Source organism: Homalodisca vitripennis, unplaced genomic scaffold (assembly GCF_021130785.1).
Source record: "Homalodisca vitripennis isolate AUS2020 unplaced genomic scaffold, UT_GWSS_2.1 ScUCBcl_785;HRSCAF=3497, whole genome shotgun sequence".
NCBI lineage: Eukaryota > Metazoa > Arthropoda > Insecta > Hemiptera > Cicadellidae > Homalodisca > Homalodisca vitripennis.
Window position 1 is genome coordinate 55,996 of NW_025776901.1, and position 19,339 is coordinate 75,334.

At 33.1% G+C, this 19,339-nt stretch overlaps 1 protein-coding gene across 1 annotated transcript; it reads right to left on the reverse strand.

The window, feature by feature from the left end:
- Nucleotides 1-16,298: 16,298 nt before the first annotated feature.
- On the reverse strand, nucleotides 16,299-18,857 carry LOC124370985. Its single transcript, XM_046829290.1, has 2 exons — nucleotides 18,725-18,857; nucleotides 16,299-16,642 (listed from the first exon to the last, which is right to left on the reverse strand). Exons 1-2 carry the CDS (start codon nucleotides 18,855-18,857, stop codon nucleotides 16,299-16,301), a joined length of 477 nt encoding a protein of 158 aa, XP_046685246.1.
- Nucleotides 18,858-19,339: the final 482 nt, after the last annotated feature.

Below are 19,339 nucleotides of genomic sequence, written 5' to 3' on the forward strand. Positions count from 1 at the left end.
AAAGGTTTCATACTTAGCTCGACTTTGATAAAATTTTGTGTTAAAACTGCATTTCAACTTTTAATATATTTCAAAATGTGAGAAACCCGTCTCCAGTTTGTAATATATCAATAAAATAATCCAAATTTAGAATACACAAAGAACATGTTTTCTTTTATAGCTCATTAAAATACAAAATTTTCCTAAGGACTAAGAAAAATTAATATACAGCGTATGAATGAATGGCTTTAACGTAATGTAACTATAAATTGCAATTATGAACACAAATAACGCCATCGATATATACACAAATTAGGTAGACCAAGGGTTGGGGGTTATGAACACTGAAGTATACTGTTGCATTGACAGTTTCCAATAAAAAAAACCGCCCTCTTTTATTATTTTATCGTTATAATGTGTGTAGGTAGCATGTAACGTTATTATAAGTGTAAAAAAATCAAATATTATTGATTGACTGATCACTTTTTCTCAAAAACTAATAGGCTTTGGGCTATAAAAATCTGGCTCTTTATGCTATATAAAAATATACACATATATATATATATATATATATATATATATATATATATATATATATGATAGATGCTATAGATGCGTACTATGAAAACATTTTTGAAAATTTAGTCTCTAATCTTTTTTAAGGAGAGGGTGATTCCCTTTTATGCCTTATTCTGCCCGTCCTCATGGGCCATTGGCTTGTACGAGGTTCTTATCAAGCAGAAAAAGGGGGATAGTCGATATAGTACAAGGTCAATGGTATTGATAAAAGTGCAAGGTCTGCATTATGTCTAACTCAGACTCAAAGTCCAACGTCTTAGACCGCTAGGCCACCAATCTCACAAGTTTGATTAAATATAATAGTAAATTATTGTACATCACTCATTCCTCACAAAAATCTCTCTAAGCCTACACTGACTAGTAATCTACATTTTATACTTATCTAGTATTTATGTTTTATTGTTACAAAATCAAAAATTATTACAAAGATTCACGCTCTTACCTTACTGAAAACATTTAAACTAATTAAATATGTTAATTAATATGACTTTTATACTTTGCGAGATAGTAACAATTACTTACCTCGATTAACCGAGGAGCGTACGAGGCTTATAAGTGTAAAAGCTCCTACCTCAATTTAGTTCCTGTTACCTACTGGTAGAAATATATTTGAACGAAATGATAAGAGTAGATTTTTTAACTGATTGATTATTACAGTTACTCTTATATAAAATAATATTAATACTTACTTAATTTTTAGCTCAAGCCTAAGGTAAGAATAGATTGTAGCAAATGATATTGCGTCATCTGAAATAATAGCTCCGTTTGATGAATGGGGGAAAACTGTGACTTATGCATTTATTTACCCCCTTGACTTAATGACACCCCAATATACAACCAAAAACAGTGCAACTCAGCCCAAGTTATTCCAGTGAGTGCACTGTGGTCCATAAGGAAGTTGATGTCCTGCCCTTCAACGAGGCTCTTCAAGATAGTCGTATCTGCATGTTAATTATGGTGTATGACTCATTCATGCATCCCTAATAATGTATTTACGGAACCTCATACCCCCTCAACTGTGCAATGTCACAAGACTTATCACCTAGAATACCTTATTGACTGCTATGAATATGTGACACAATCTTCAAAACCTTTATTCCGACGTCTCTTTAAAAACTATACGTTTCTATTCAAAAGATTACAAGTTCCAAGTCAAGCTCTGTTTTTATATAACAGTAAATAAAGCCGGTTTCTCCCATGGCCAGCTGTGTGAAGCTTACTCGTGGGATATTCTACTGACGTTCATGGTCATTTCTCTAAGAAAATTTTCCACAAAAATTCTCACGACCAGGTAAATTTTTAATACACAAAACGTACAAATAACAATGGCTGACTCAATTATTTCAGAATCCTGCTGACAGTAACAGTAGACATAACAATCTAATTGAAATAAAGCATGGGTATCATCTATACTGTTCTATAAAAATCTAATGGTGTCTTTCTATCTGATAATCAATTACGTCAAAACTAATGTACCAATTGTGCTAAAATTGTAATTGGACATTTGTGGGGTGCCTGGCTAACATACAGGCCTACTCCTGTTTTTGAAAACCCTCCGGGATACGCCCCACTGGCTTAGTGAGCAGATTTTAAATGCGTTTTAACCATTTTCCAAAATCTACAATAGTAAACAGAATAATTTATACATATTTTTAATCAGGTGATTGTAAAATTTGGTTGTTATTCATCTGTCAAAGTCAGATACACCTTTCCTTCTCTGGGTTGATTTGTATTGGGATTTTAATCAACTGTAGTAAAATGCCATAATTTATGACACCGTACGTGTTTTAACTGAAACGCTAAGGACTTTCGATGTGCATCTGGAGTGATGGGTTTCTTTGTTAATACGTGTCCTTCCACCAATGTCATTGACTATTATGTAGAGTCCTCAATGTTAGCGATGTCGCCAACTGACCTACCCATGGACACCAGGACCACCCCTTGGGAGCCTTGTGGAGGAGTCGATGTCAGTCTTACCTAGCAGAGGGTGTGTGACAGGAGACAAACTACGTCGGTGTGTGGCATCATTTTATACATTCTTCTGTAAATGACTCACATCCTCACTCTCATCTATGACTGTTAATTGTTATTCTCTTAGCTACCAAATCGTCCAATACTTTGTTCTAAAATATTACAAAATTATAGATAAAATCTTATAAATCTATCGTTGTTATCAAACCACGATTTTCAGACGCGGAACAAAATAAAAATTTTATGATAAATGAAAAATATTTAAAGTACGATAATGTTTTAATAATGATGTTAATAACTTTATCATATGCCATAAGAGTGGTAAAATCCACTAACCAAACATTACTATAACTTACTACACGTCTTAAATGTAAGTACCGTAACTCGTTATAACGTAAACTGATCTTCTGTAGGTGAATAAAAGTCAAAGTTCTTCAAAGAGTGTTTTGCATGCTTCTTCAATATATATTCAAATATATTGCTTTATCGTCAGAAGGCGCTATTTTTATGTTAATATTTATCCAACACAATAATTATCAGTATTCATTGTACAGTACAGTACCTCTAATGCTTGCAAATTACACACATAACATAACTATAGTATATTTAGTGCTAATAGCTCCTTATTGTATAATGTTTTCTGCTTTTACCTAGAGTACAATTTTCAACTAATGTTTCACTCCGTTTCAAAAAACTTTCACAGGTATAGAATCGGACAAAAAAAGGTTCCGTAACCAGGATATTTCTAGGAGTATATGGTTAGGTGATTGTGCGGTCACATTCCAGGATTTTGCAGGAACTATCCCTTGGGACGATATCCGATCGAAGCCGGAGGCTCCAGTAACAACCAGACGTAGGCTATTCACAGCAGGTCTGAATAATCAAAGTCGTTGTTGCTAACTGTTTCTGCACTGTGCATAGTTAATATAACCTTCTATAAAACGGTCATAATTTTTTAATAATGAAAATGTCTATGATTTTTAAAACACATTGCTTAGACATTTAATAAGAAACATGTTCAAATAGTTCCTATTGCTACATACTATCATTTTTTATATAACGTGTACTGTGGTCATAAGTTTAATGTATGAGTAACGTACTTTACATAAATAAAAAGTAATACTGCCCATTCTACTGAGCATTTTAACAAATTTCCTTTAATATAGATTATGCCATTAAATGCCCTTTAATAAGAAAACACTATTGTCAAAGTAATAGTTGTCAACACGAACTTCGAGGAGAAAATGTTTTAGATTTACGGGGTGATTCTTAATACTGAATTTATTATGGACATGAATTTGCAATGAAGAAACAGTAAAAAAGGTTTTGGCAAGGTAGTAAAAGAAACAAGTAACTTTCAAAGACGTTTCGTTGGGAAATCAGAAAGGGAATCTAATAATGGAGAACATTTCCCTAATGGTGAGTGATCTGCTCAGCATATTTATTGAAGGTGTTACTTGTGTTCGTTTCTGTTTAGTTCTTCGATATTGCCACTTGTTGTATACCTTCCATCATGAACTATACCGTCTTATGCCAACAGACACAATTTAAGTCAATATCAGACAAATCAGAAACTACATGTAATAGTCAAAGCAATATGCTCCCTATTTTTATTTCACATGTTAATTTTGTTTATTTTCATTTAGTTCTTGTCATTCTTCGCCACTTTTTTAGAGCAAAACCTTTCAATCGTGATCTAGAATTTATCATGCTAGCAGGTAAACATGAAACAGTCTGCAGCAAGAATTTTCTAAAACAATATTAACAGCATTCGTGGAGTGAAACACAAGGGCCGTGACCATTTATTAAAGGAATAATTATTTCTTACACTTCCGTAAGCTTCCTTCAGTTTCTACAATAGTACGTCTGATATAAAAACAAACAATTCTAGACATTTAATGTCCTTAAAGTTATATTCATTACTTTAAAATGCAGTAAATATAGTCTACATTTAAAGCAGTTCCTAATGAGAGTTCTTAATTTGATTGTAACATATGAAACGTCTTAATTTTAATTTCAGTTAAAGCTGATTGAAAAATGTTTTAGAATACTAAAATTCACTTGTGCCGAGCCATTATGGCATTTTTTATGTCCAGACCACTTTTCACAACCAAATTGTGATATAGTATTTAAAACAGCTCATCTCTTACGTAGCAAGTATAAATGGAATTCTATTAATAAACTACTTCAATTACCAGTGTACCAGTGGTATTGTGTTGTTAAATCTAATAAATTCAACAATTATAATATATCTTTAAAACAACATTTCTTAGTATTATTAGACTTATATATCTGTGTAGTTATGCGTGTGACGCACTAATTCTATATTGCAACGTTAACATAACATTCGTACAAAAGAAATATACGAGTTGGAAGACGCAGACACCGTGGTAAATATGGGTCGCAATATCTACATTTCAATGTAACGTATTTACATTTCCATTAGGGGCATGACGTGGCTTGAAACTGGCAGGCATCGCATTATCATATATTAGTCACCCTTTTAAACTAATCCGTATATTTAAATATGATGCGGATTGGTACAAACGTCGAACTATGTATATTTATTCACTATTTACTGAGTCACTCACTACATTTTAATAATTAAAACGAATAACTTTTCACACTCGTATACACATGAGAACTTGATGTTAATTAATGTAATTAAATAGTGATACTATGAGTATATTAAAAACCGTATTTAATCTACTGTACCTTTCGATATTATAGGTTTTATTACTGAGTACTTTTTGGACTGAGCACATAATCACAGTAGTAATAACATAATAACAAATATAATAAACACAAATTATTAACACATATATTACATTAAATTATGATGTTTAATTATTACAATTTATTTGGGTTTTTATTTAAGGCAGATATTCAATTAAATCAGTAATAAAATTTAATTTATTATATATTTATAAATAAATTTATAAAAACATAATATAAGGACTACTGGAATTATTAAATTTATTTTGAATTGTTTGTGTATGTGTTTTATAAATTTTAATTGCTTTAAATATCGAATTTTACTCACTGGAAACGTAATAAATAAACATACACCCTGCGTTTTTTATTTGTGGTTAGGCCACTTTGGGAATAATTTACCCAAAAATAATTTAATGATCAATCAAACCTTCACTAATAAAATTCGTACATAAACCATGACGAGGTGTTAGACCAAAAGATAAGGCCGTAGATGGCTGCTTTCTCTCATGACCATCATTTCTCTGTCTTATTAGATCAGAAGATGCACCGCGATACCACCGAAAAATTTATTTTGTAGTCAGTGTCCCACTTTCGCTAGTGTAGGTGTGATGTGTTGTTTCTGTGACTTCTGTGTAATGACAATGCCTGAATTAATTTTTCTCCAGTCTGGACTTGAAGGTGCTGTTAGGCATAATACAAAAACTTATTAAGGGGCAGTCCACGTTTTACACCGGAAGGAAAATGGTAGAACTCCATCCCTTAATCGTAGTATTATACATTTTGAAACCTATGACGTTTTCAGATATCAAAATTCTATAATCCTGTCAAGCAACCCGTCATTAGTAAAAAACTTTAAACTAATTTTCTTGCAATAACGAGTATATTAATTTTTAGAGAGTTGCCTTGGCTAATTTTATTGATAGTAACTAAGTTTTTATTGATAGTTACATATTTATACGGATATTATAACACTGGCAGCACAGAGCAAGTGTGGTAGGTGCTTCAGTGCGCATGCGTGGAGCAGCGAAACCCCGTTACGTTTTCAAAGATCGCTCACAGAACGATCTTCTGCAAATAGTCCATTTAGTTTGTAGGAATAAAAAAACTAGAAGATTTTAAAAGGCTGTATCACTTATTATGACGTAACGAAATGTACACACTGGTGTGATGTCGGCTTTCATTTTCATCACAGAATCATAGTAAACCATGAAATTCGGTATTTCAATAAATCTTTTTTCCATATTTAAATCAAAACGTTAATTGACCCTGGAAGCTCACATCAAACTCAAAAGTGGCGTCTACACATTCCAAAGATAAGGCTTTTATACAGATGCCAATCTCATATAGTTATATAGATGCTCTTGAAACTGACGACATTTCAAGAACATTTGCAATCGACTTATTGCAAATTTCGAACATGATTATTCCTATGATAAAACTGCATACATTACAAACACCTATTCAAGACACTATTTATGTTTACATAGTCAATGAGTACTTTTTATTGAATTTTGCTATAAAAATGTTAATGTATTTAGCCAACAACATTTTTATCACTCTTTGGATGGTTAAATATTATAACATATTAATTATTTATAAATTTTAATTTGAATAAGATTTAGTTTTAGAATTAGTCTTCCTGTAACATTATGACAATCGTAAATCTAAAATTCCGTTGGTTTGGTAAAATTAAACTTCCAATAAGTTAATCGCAATGTGTCTATTACAGGGTATAAAATACTGCCTTATATGAGGCATTATTAGATCGTATATTCTCGGAAACACAAAGAGCTATTCTGAGGTATCCGTGGACATAAAGTTTGTTGATATTATGAACGTGAACTATTTCCTAGGGCACGAAAGGGCTAATATGTCACTTCCACTCAACTCCTTTCAAAGCAGCGATATTGATTCGTCTCAGATATTACTTCACCCAACAACAGGTTCCCCGCTCTTAGGAGGTAATGATGCTCTTTTCAAATTCCTTTTTAGATGTCCTGTCAAATAAATGTATTATGTCTTACTTTTTCACAAATGTTAGAATATTTATACCAAAATTATGAGATATCTAAGTAAGTAGTCCGGTGACAAGAAAACACTCATACTTTAATGCGGGAATATTATATATGACATTCATCACTGTTTATATACTGCTGTTAGCCGGCATGTGTTAGAGCCGTTTAAAATTAGAGATAAAGATCGTAGTTGATGAGTTATCTAGACTATGGCCAGTTCACATGTATTTTACTCCTTCCATTAGTTAAGTGATATTTGCGTTTTATAAACCTACATTTTTTATTGTTTTTGTAGCAATATATGGACATTCTCTATCTGCATACGTCTCTTCAATTGAATAATATAGTACATGCTAGTTTTGACAATTTTTAATTTTCTGTTGGAAACATGACCACAATTTAAAAATATATAGACAAAAAATAAGAACTGTATGTTGCAATATTCTAGGGGCCTCGGCCCCTAGGAGCCCCCCCTCCCCCCTAGGACTTGCAATATGTAAGTACACAACCTGGATGTTCTTGAAACTTATGATATTTTTCCTAAGAACGAAATCTATTGACAGTCAAGCTAGTTTTTGCTGGAAGTCGTCATTTTGACAAATTGGAGGGTATGGAAAGAGTTATATATGTTAAAAGATATTTTTTTCTCATATCATATTTTTTACCACTTTTACACATTTAAAACTAACCGCTGAACATAAAAATTCTAGTTATTTTATGCTTAGACAACTGGATAAATGGACCGAAAATAGTTAAATTTGTTTAACGCATATTATAAGCTGACGCTCATTAAACATTTATTTTTTTTGCCTTCCAGTTGGTTTTAAATATATCAAGCTAATAACATTCTGATCCGAGGAAAAATTATTATTTCACTTTTATAACCCTTTCAATACCCCTCTATTTCGACCTCCACTAAACCTGACGGCTGACGATCAAGTCCTTACTTTGGATACATTTTTATACTGATTTAAAGAAAACCGTGATTTTTTATAGGATGGATAATACAATGCTAATATGCTCTGACATCGTGGGCTATAATAATTGATACTATTGTTGCCTGGCCAGTGTGAAATTGCCTAAAACTAGTATTTAAGGTGTCCAAAAATTCTTTTGAAAAAAATCAAAATAGAGCTACAAATCTTTATATAGACTACTGGACAGCAAATTTAATTTCACACAAATTGAGGGAATTGATAATTCAACAGTGTTATATCCCACAAGAAGTCAGAACAACTTTTAAATATAAGCAAGCATTCGTTAGTAAGCACATAAAATGTAAAGGTTTTATTAGTAAAGTACAGTGCCACTAACCTGACCTCAACGGCCAACCTAGCCGGAAAAGGCAGCCGTTAAAATATGGCTTGATTTTGAGTTAAACAATGAAATTAATAAACCATTAGTTTATTATTGACACATTATAATAATAACACATAACAATACATCATTGATGTATTGTTATTTCATCACTAGATTGTTCCGTTGTAATAGTATTCAGCTTCATGAATTACTCTTGTTTTGTTTGTAAATAAATTAATGACCTTGGTTACGTTTACTATTATTTTAAATTATTAGAACACCAACCTACGCTAACATTAAAATTTTTCTGACTCTTTTTGGGCCGCACCACTCAGGAAGTATCGGGTCACTGGGTATGTATTAAATTAGACTTTTTCTGGTCCACTCAGTCTGTACCAGTTTTTCAGCTTCTATTACAATTACAATTCAATTGTTTCAAAAGTATTTAACTTTCTTGACACCTTGTATATATATATATAAATGTAGATGAAAAGACAATTCTGTTTTAACCTATTTATTAATTGCGGTATTAGAATCATTCTCGTAATTAACATTTTAATAACATGTGAAGTAAATTTAGATAAGAGAAAGAGAAAGTAATATAAAGTTTAGCATTTTCCATTACACGCTTTCCTAGGATAATGGCAAAATCCATTAATTAACTCGTCTCGTGAGGATGTTCGTGTCCGCCCTGAAATAAAAACTAAATCTCATCCTGAATAAATGTTCTAATGCTAATTAATCCTGCCTTTCCCTTCGTAATACCCTCCTTTTTCCAATCTCAGTCTACATTCCCCGGAATTGAAGCCGTATTACGCAAAATCAGAAGAGTACGCAATAGTTCTTAATGAACTGCCGATAAAATACATTACATCCTAATCCTAATAATATTATAAATGCGAAAGTACTTTATTCATTTTTTGCTTTCGTAAACTACTTAACTGACTGTACTGAAATTTACTTGGACATTCACAAAGGCCCTGGTATAAATTTAGGCCTAATCTTATTTCAAAAATATCTCTGGTCTACTCCCAACTGGTCACAAGAGTAGTGAAAAATCCGATATTGGCTCCTAAAGTTGTGAAACATTAATTAAGAAAGCCAGTAAAATTTAATACACTGTTCTGTGTAAACATTTTAATATGACAGCCCGACCATATGTTTAATTAATTAAATAACTATATTCAATTTGGTTACATTTATAAAATGAAAATTATGAAAAGTCACGAACTACCATAAAACCTTTTCTTACATCCATTATTAATTTACTACAACACATAACCAACGCAACATGGTTACATTTCACAACTTGAGCCAAGACAAGAATATTACACCATCTAGAATAGGACTACACTGTAAATGTTCCTACTATAAAACAGGGTAATTATTTAAAGAGTGAACCTTTTGAGGTTGGATTTTCGGCATGGTACTCTATCAATAAATAAATTTAAATTGATGTACTGCTCGATCTATGATCTTAATTAAGATATCCTTCTAGATCCTTGCGGGCCATCCTCCTGACATTACAAAATATGGTGGTTACTCAAAAGTATATTTATAGGTGTAGTATCAAGTTTTATTTCCTTACCTGTAATCTTCCGGGAATTATAGAGCCTATGTAAGACTTGTCTACAATCTGTGTATGAACAAATTGTCTTCGACGTAGAAAAATAGAAAACCTAAATTTTGAGTTGGAAATAAAATTAGTTTTAACTAATAGAACAACAACTGAAATAAGAATTACTGGCAATATTTTTTAACCACTGGTCCTCTTAATCATCAACACTAAAAATAGATACCTGATGACTAGTTCTAATGATGTATGAATAATTCCATTTTAAAAATATTATAGGACCCTTATTACATCAAAAGTGCTTTCACTAAGAAAACTATGGACTTCGACTTTGGATTTCCTCTAAATTTGATTAGAATAGTTGAACAAAGTAAAACTTCTAACACGAACGCACACAAACACCACCTTTCAATAGTCTGTGCATTAAACTGAAGGAATACATGCCCAATGACTGATTCTACTCAATAACCAAAGTTATGAATGGTGAAATGAAAACCCATACAACTTAACAATCACATCGTTCCACATTTCACAAGCTATAATAAAATTTTTGACACACGGACCTTGGAAATGTGTTGACCGGTGTAGAAGCCTTCTCTATGAATGAAAAATCCACTGTTTGGTGAACTGTAAAACGAGAACGCGTCCTGACCGTTCCCCGGTTTGTAATAAAGTGTGTTTCTTGTCTTCTTTACATTGCAAATAACACCATTTTCCTTGTTCTCCTTTAAGGTTAAGCTAAACTTTCGATTTATTGATTATTTTTGTATCGTATTATGACTTCAGCGAATACAAAATGAGAGTGTATTATTAGTTATATGCAATACCTTTTTTACCATCTCTATTAGCAACAGATGGTTTTTGTATTAAAGTTATTTTAGCATTTTTGCCCTACCAGCAACATAAACGGTTCAAAATAAAAGGGAAATATGCTTCCAATGTGCACTGCTACCCTCAGAATGGTCCCTTTCATGTCACCCAAATCACACACTACACACTTTGGATAAGTTACTATATTCTAAATTTTCCACCATTCCGGATTTCACATAGTTCCACTATAATAAATTCATATTGTTGATTCGGAAAATCCTATTGGCAAATCTTTTTTTTAAGTTACGTACTTGGTTAGTCTCGGTGTAAACTCGAAAATGTGGTATTACTATCGAACAAGAAAATGTCTTATTCCTAATCTAACGAAGCTATCTTGCCTTAGAAGAGGAACCGACCAATTAGTTAGCTTATTTATTTACTTTATTTTATTTTATATAACCTACTGGAAAGTAATTTTGTGCAGAGTAAACATGCAACGATATAATAAATTTAAACTACTACGAATGAATTATACAAAAAAAGTTTTTTACGCTAAATAGGTAATTATTTAAAATACACCAAATGATTTAAAACAAGTAATTGAAAAACAGAGTAAGGAACCCACTTAGGAAACACTATTAAACATGTAAAAAATAAACTACTTAAAACTTAACAAGCTGGTGAATGAAACTGTAAAAGAAGGCAAATATGAGAGCAAGATTACTGAAATGTATGACAGTAAATATAATAAAGTTGGGAATAATGTCAATTAGTTGTATGTTCAAAATTAAAAAGTAACAACAATAAATAATAAAACTATTATATATTTAAAAAACAACGAAATTGATAAACTTATAAACTATGCTTCTATCATCTCTTCAAAAAAGCAATAACCAAAAGTTGACTTAAAATACTAGAAGGCAAGTTAGAGTGTATAAAATAAACTTAACGCTAGTTTATTTGCGACTATATAAGAAGTCTTGACTTTCTTACTAATGTTTAATAATATAAGAGCAACATCAAAAGTCAACTTTCTACGCTAATCTCAGCATATCTCAGACATTCTTGAGTTCAGGAGAAGTAATACTAAACTTCATATTTCGTCTTGCTGAACTACCCTTGAATCTATGTCTAATAATGACGTTGTATAGAGTTTGTACATATTTTTGAAAGGTTTTCAGACGTATCGATTTACGATGTCTAGATTATGGAAATGAGTATCACTCCTAAATTCCTAACACCGCTGTTACAGAAGATGTTTCTAGATTCTAGTTGCATTTTTCTCTGCTTTTTCATCTGACACCTGTCCTCTGCCATGTCTCAAGGACTTCTGGAAACCCCTTGCAACTATGTTATAATATAATGTAAAGAGGTTATCCGTATTTGAAGATTTTTGAAACATCACTATAAATTCTTCATAATAATTTACAAAAATATTCCTATCATTAATGAATCAGTAAATTTGACCTATTTTCTGTATAATATTTCTTTTAAGAGGAAGAAAAATTCAATGTTATACTTATAAAATAATTTTATAATCGTATATTATTAGATTTTTTTTAATGTATCGATATATTTTATATAAATAATTAATAATCAATAATTAAGCATTGCCCTTCAAATTGAAACTGTATTTAAGAGTTTCATATTGGAAATGTTATATATTAACTCAGTAAAATACTAAAAACATATTTCACTGTGTTTCGCCGACAACATTTTGCTAAACAAGCGAGCAGTATTTTTACACTCGGAGTGATTGAGTGAATCTCAGTCCAATTAGAACCAGAAGGTCACTCGCCCTTAGCAAGTCAATTCAGCATGAGTAATGAATGAATAACTCGTTTGAAAAACTTAATTAAAACTAATGGACGCTCAGTTCAGCTGAATTTGCATTAAGATCCAGGAAACATCTTGACAGTGCATTTTCTCTTTCATTTAGTTCTATTCGCAAACCATCATAGTTTTATCATAAACATTTAACATATGAATATACCGCCCAGATAAAGTATAAGTGTTCAAATAACCTTAAGCCATCTATCTGATGAACATAACATATTTCGTATTGAAAATCTGTTAAAATTTCACCAGACTTTTATCATATATATATATGTTGAATAGACAATTTTATAAAAAAATGTAAAGATTACGAAAACCCGGTAATAAATGAAGGAGATAATAAATGTTAAAAACCTGGTACAAAACAATATCCACTGTCATTATGTAATAGCACTGTTTTTGAGCTAAAAAAATCAGGTAATCTAATTTTAGCTGTTCTAATCAGCTGATTATAATATCACAGTTTGGAACTGTACTCATAAAATCATTACCTATTGCAGGATTTAGGTTTCTTTTTATTTAAACATAGAAAGTAAAACGGTTTAAAATTTTCAAAAAATAATAACTTTATTGAAAAATTAAATCGTAATCATGTAATCATCGTAATGAAATCGTAAGGAAAACTATGCAGAGCTGGATGCCTATTAGTTTTAATTAATCCTTTCAAACGAGTTATTCATTACTCTTGCCTTACTTAAATGACTAGCTTGGGAAGCTGCATATAATTTTCTTAAACTGAACTTAGAAATACTTTAGTTTTCTTTAATAACTTAACATTTGGAACGTACCTTATTCCTAAATTCATAACTTACTTCATGATTATGACAATGTAATTAACTCACTAATTAAGAGCTAATCTTATATCTCTGTTACATAGATTTAGTTGCTTCTCTGTTGATACATTTGACAGTAACTGTATATATTACACTATACTATTTATATGAATATCCTCAAAATTAAGTGTAATTTATTTTTTACGCAAACATCGGGTCAGCCAAAAAAAAACACAATTTCTTTCAAACCAGGCGTATGAAGATTTATTTTAAAATACAATAGAATATAAATTCAAACTTTCAAATTAAAAAAATTAGAATATAAAGATTATTGTATACAGAATTAATGAAGTACAATTTCGAAAATAAAATATTTGCAAAAGTGAGATAATGCATAATGAGACGACTATCAAAATACAAAACTGTTCCGTATTAAAAGTGAGCAAGTTCTTCATAAAATTAAGATTGGTATTAGGAATTGTTTAAATAAATATACTTTAGAACAAATTTAACATTTCTAAATTCAAAAATGTTTCTTCAAAGTTAGTTTTATTAATGAGGAAAGATAAAAAATACATACTAACATTAAAAGACCTGCGTCTGCTCACATTCTCATCATTGTATGTTTCGGAAACCATTATTTTGGCCATGTTCCCCAGGAAAATGACACCTTATTAAAGTTTCATATTTCTGAAAAAAAGGTAAAGCACTTGAGATCTAGACCTCACCAGCCGTCTGACGTTTACACTACCACAAAACTGGATGATAAATTATAAATTCACAAAGTCGGCTATTCTAAAAGTATATCCTATAATGTCTGGTTTAACCTGTTGATACACACTGACACGTGTATAAATAACTAAATATTGTATTTTCGTTACGAACTGACAGGGTCTTCTCAAAACTCAAAACCATTTAGTTTTCTGTTCGTCTGCATAATCCTTTCTAACTCATAGTGCTGGTGACGGCAACCCATAAACGTAAAGGTTGGAGTGACCTTTGTCCTCAAGAGGCATTAAATGGCTCCGGTATGCTGGGTTACGAGGTGGGCTTCCCCATGGGGTTGCTGCTCTGGGCTGTTGCTAGAGCCCTGTTCAGTAACACCTCAGCAGATGGTCACTCGTATTGGTGTAATCTGTAAATGTGGCTAAGGTAGGAGATCTCGCTGGGTATCGGATCTGAAGGTCAGAGTCTATAGAGAAAAGTGGGTCTTAGCTCACGGTGCCCTGTATCTCTGGATAAAGGTTAAAGGGCTGGTCATCTCTGTGTATCTTGTACCTCTGGAGGTATACCTAGAGAACTGGTCTTTCGGTACCCAATGCCAAGCTCACCACGTTCGGGGCAATGAATCCAAAGGCTAGAGACCGTAGTGGTGGGGATTTTGGCTTCCATCATCTGTACCTCTAGGTGCAGAACACGGGATTGGTTTGGGGTAATTGGTAGAAGAAAATTTTGTTCAGACAAAAATTCCCGATGATCCGCAGTACAAAAGGTAATGTCAGGATAGTTACGGTAAGGATCAGAGGTACCCGACATGCCCTTCCATTCAAATGAGGGAGTCACTTTGCAGAAGGTGGCAATGATGGATACAAGAAACAGTGAGAGACGAATGAAAAACCAACGCTAATATTTGGAAGGATGAATAACAATGTTGGCTCTAGGAACTGACTAAGGCCGAAAACATAGTGGAGCGTCGAGTCAAGAGTCAAGCGGCGAGTCAAGGACTGCGTTTTTAGACCAAAGATGCAAGCGACGCTTCACAATCGTATAGTGGGGCGTCGAGTTCCGACGTCAAGCGGCGTTGCAGTCACAAGAATGATGTCGGACAGTGAAGACGAGTTTTTGTTTGAAAACAGTGCATTAAAAGTGTTACAACTATCAAGTACAACTAGAAACTACGCTGTACACCCGGTAAATAAGGAACGACATAGATTGGGTGAATACCATCACTTATTTCCGCAACTGAAGAAATACCCTGATCGTTTTTTTCAATACACTCGAATGGATTATAGTACTTTTGAATATATTTTGAATCTCATAAGTCCCCATATGGCCTCGAAATACACAAATTTCATTCAACAGCCAATAGAACCTGCAGAGAAGTTAGTGATAACATTAAGGTAAGAACCATGTTTAACTTGTGGTTATGATTGTTTGACTTTGACTTAGTTTCAAAAATGTTAAACCAAAGGAAGTAATTGATCATATGAATTTAAATAACATTATTTATTATTACTTTAAACACATTACAAATAGCTTGTTATTTCACTTTGTGATGTAGGAAAATAGTTATGCTGTTAATATGGAGAATAACTATTAGCAGAATTCCAAGAATCCAAATCCAAGATAGAATTACTACCCTCATCTTGCTGTGGTAAGGGCGTAGATGTTTCAGAGTGATACACAGATCGGCTTGTAGATGATCGAGAATGTAGATTGGTGCTCTCAGATGATACAGAATGCTGATTTGTGTTAGTTGGATACGCGTATTTTATTACTAAGTTTTGAACTTCATTTCTAAAACGTAATTTATCCACACCATTGATATGTTTTATGTGGGGGAGAAGGCTTTCAAAAAATTGCAAATCTTCATCAGGTTTTTCGATGATTGTATGCCCACTTCCACGTTTTTCTTCTAGTATAGCCAATTTTTTTTCTTCAATTTGGACTAACTTAGTTAAACTGTCCTTTTTTATAGCACTTTTCTTGAAGGTGTTGGGATGTACTAAGTCATCATTCATGTCTCTATCAGTTTCTCATCTCAGTAGCCTCTGTATCGTTTGGAGGCTGATTAGATGCATAGGACTCCTCAATTTGACTATTTTCAAAATCAAAGTTTTCGTCGCTTGCCATAGGAACGCCTTCCGTAGCTGCTGAGTCCAAGCACTTGTTAGGTTTGATTTTCTCTTTTAAGTTACCTGAAGTAGGTCTCGTCTTGAACTGAGATCTCAAAAAATCCAATAACATAAAATAGGGCCAATTCGACTTGTAAATGGTGTCAGCACTGGATCCCGATCGCTCCTCTTGCATTTTTCGAATTTCTTTTCTGTAGTAGTCTCTCAGGGACTTCCACTTCTGTTGTGCATCTTTCACTGAAATATAAAAAATTTATTACATTGTGTATGCGGAATCTATGATTAGGTGTGCATGATTGATAATTTGAAATGATTGACTCTAATCCAACCACATGGTCCTGTTTTCTTCGTTCAGCCTATTACGCGAATCTCAGATCGTATACTTAGTTTATTTTAAAATTACAAACATATTGGCGTTTAATACATTGTTGAATTTAACCTTTACAGAAATGACTTTACAGAAACTTCCATAGTTCGACTACCCAAAGACGTGTAGATATACACGCAGTACACATATCCGAAATTTGGGTTTTATACGGGTTGCTACCTTAATATATTATTACTCCGATGTAAAAACTAAAAATAGGGTCCCAATCAGTCAACCTATTTGGCCTACCCTAAAAGAAAGGTAAAGCCCCCTAAAATCACAAAATACGCCTACGGCCCTATGTTGTACAAAAACTCCATAGTTCGACTACCAAAGGACGTGTATATATACACGTAGGATACTTATCCAAAATTTGGGTTTTATACGGGTTACTATGTCCGTATAATAATTTTTCCCCAAAAAACCGGAAGAGGGCTTCTCGAACCCATAATAGGGCCAAATCTGAAATTTTTTCGATTGAAATCCCATCAGCTGGTTCCTCCGATGTAAAACTCGAAAATTGCGTCCTAATCGGTTAACCCATTCGGCCTGTAGACTGAACGAAAGGTCCGTTCGATGTACGTACGAAAGTACGTGACAACAATTGGGTTTTTGATGGAATCCATCATAAAATGATCTGAAACGAAAAAATACAAAACATTTTCGTGAAATTCCTATGGTAATTGACGCAACCCAAAAACCAGACGTTGCTTAGTATTCTGGTAAGCAGCACCGAATTATCTGCAATTGTACAAAAAAACAACAAATTAAATACCAAAATGTTTCTATAAAAAGGAATTTTTCTGTATATTACTATTTTTAAAATTAAACCTGTCGCTGTTAAATTATTAAGCCTAAAAATTTTTTCAATATCTATAGATTTTTCAATATTAATTTGGTTTGATTTTTCAGGTACCTAGCAACAGGAGCTTCATTCAAAAGCATATCCTTTGCCTTTAGAGTTGGGGCGTCAACAGTTAGCAAGATTGTAAAAGAAACAGCTTGTGTTTTGTGGAATGTATTGCAGCCTATACACATGCCTACTCCAACAGAAGAAAAATTCGTCCAGGCAAGCGCTGGGTTTAAGGAATTATGGAACTTCCCTAATTGTATAGGCTGTATAGATGGCAAACATGTGCGTATAATGTGCCCACCACACTCAGGTACATTATTTTTTAACTACAAAAAGTACTATTCAATAGTTTTACTAGCAATCTGTGATGCCAAATACAGATTCCTTGTCATCGATGTCGGAGGATTTGGAAAGCAGAGTGATGGAGCTACATTCAATTCATCTGATTTTTACCACTTGTTGAAGAGCAAACAAATCAATATCCCGGCTAATACGAGCCTGGAACTGATGTAAACATGCATTTTGTTTTTCTAGCCGATGAGGCATTCCCCTTATCAGCGCATGTACTCACACCTTACAGCTCAGAAAATCTAAACATAGAAAAATGCCTTTTTAATAAAAGACATTCCAGGGCTCGTAAAAGTATTGAATGCACGTTTGGCATTCTCAACTCAAAATGGCGATTACTGTCAAAATGTATTGAAACAAGTCATTACACTGCTGATTGTTTGGTTAAAGCGGTTTGCATTCTACAAAACACCATAATTGACAGAGAGGGCTTTGAGAGACATCTAACAGAAGTCGAAACTGATCAACCAAAGAACATTCAAATTCCAAGAAGACCACGGCAAAGAGGTCGTCAGTCGTCTGAGGCTCTTCTTATTCGGGAAACTTTTACAATTTATTTTAAAGAAAATCCTATCTATTTTCCAAACTATTAGGTATAATTATGTCTTTAACATTACTACTTGTAGCAGTTATTTTAAAAAACAGTAACTGCATAGTGCACTGAAATAACAAATGAAAAGAAATTAAAACTGTTACTGTTATAATTTTAACCGTAGGTTATGCTTAATAAAACAATTATTTTGATACGTACCTGAACAGTTATTTTCCTGTCCCACCTCCTTCCACAGCTTGTCGAGGACATACCTATTATGGTGATTAGCCAGTTGCTGGTTCCAAATGGACTCACGAGATCGTACTGACAAAACAAAAGATTCTACGTCCATTTTTTAGGTTAATGAACACGCGCTGTCAACTGTGAAATCCAGGAGTCAACTGAAGCAGCGCTTCAAAAGAAATCGTTGGTGAATTCCCGAGCGGCGAGACAAGATTCATGTCTATGCATGAAGTGCTGCTAGGCGCGTCACTATGTGCTGGTCAACCTAACTATACGGTGGATTTAATGAAGCGCTGCTTGACTCGCCGCTTTACTCTTGACTCGACGCTCCACTATGTTTTCGGCCTAAGGAGGCTTTGTGCCTAGTCACAGGTTGAGGTTGATGGGGGAAACCCTGAATAATCCGTGTTCATCCATCCTTAAGTTAACTCTCGATAAGAAGATCCTAGAGACTTTGAATTTGATACATAGGTTCCTCTTGGTTCAAGGAAGTGATCCGTTGATTTTAAAACTAAAGGTCAAACTTTAAGGAAAAAAGCGACTATAACACACCGTACTATGACTGGCATGAGGAAACTATTCAGTTTGAAA

Excerpts from the sequence above, each read along its gene's own strand:
- LOC124370985 (XM_046829290.1), bottom strand. The coding sequence starts at position 18,857 with ATGGACGTAGAATCTTTTGTTTTGTCAGTACGATCTCGTGAGTCCATT. Across the intron at positions 16,643-18,724 it reads ACAGGAAAATAACTGTTCAG|TGAAAGATGCACAACAGAAG; the intron begins GTACGTATCAAA and ends TTTATATTTCAG.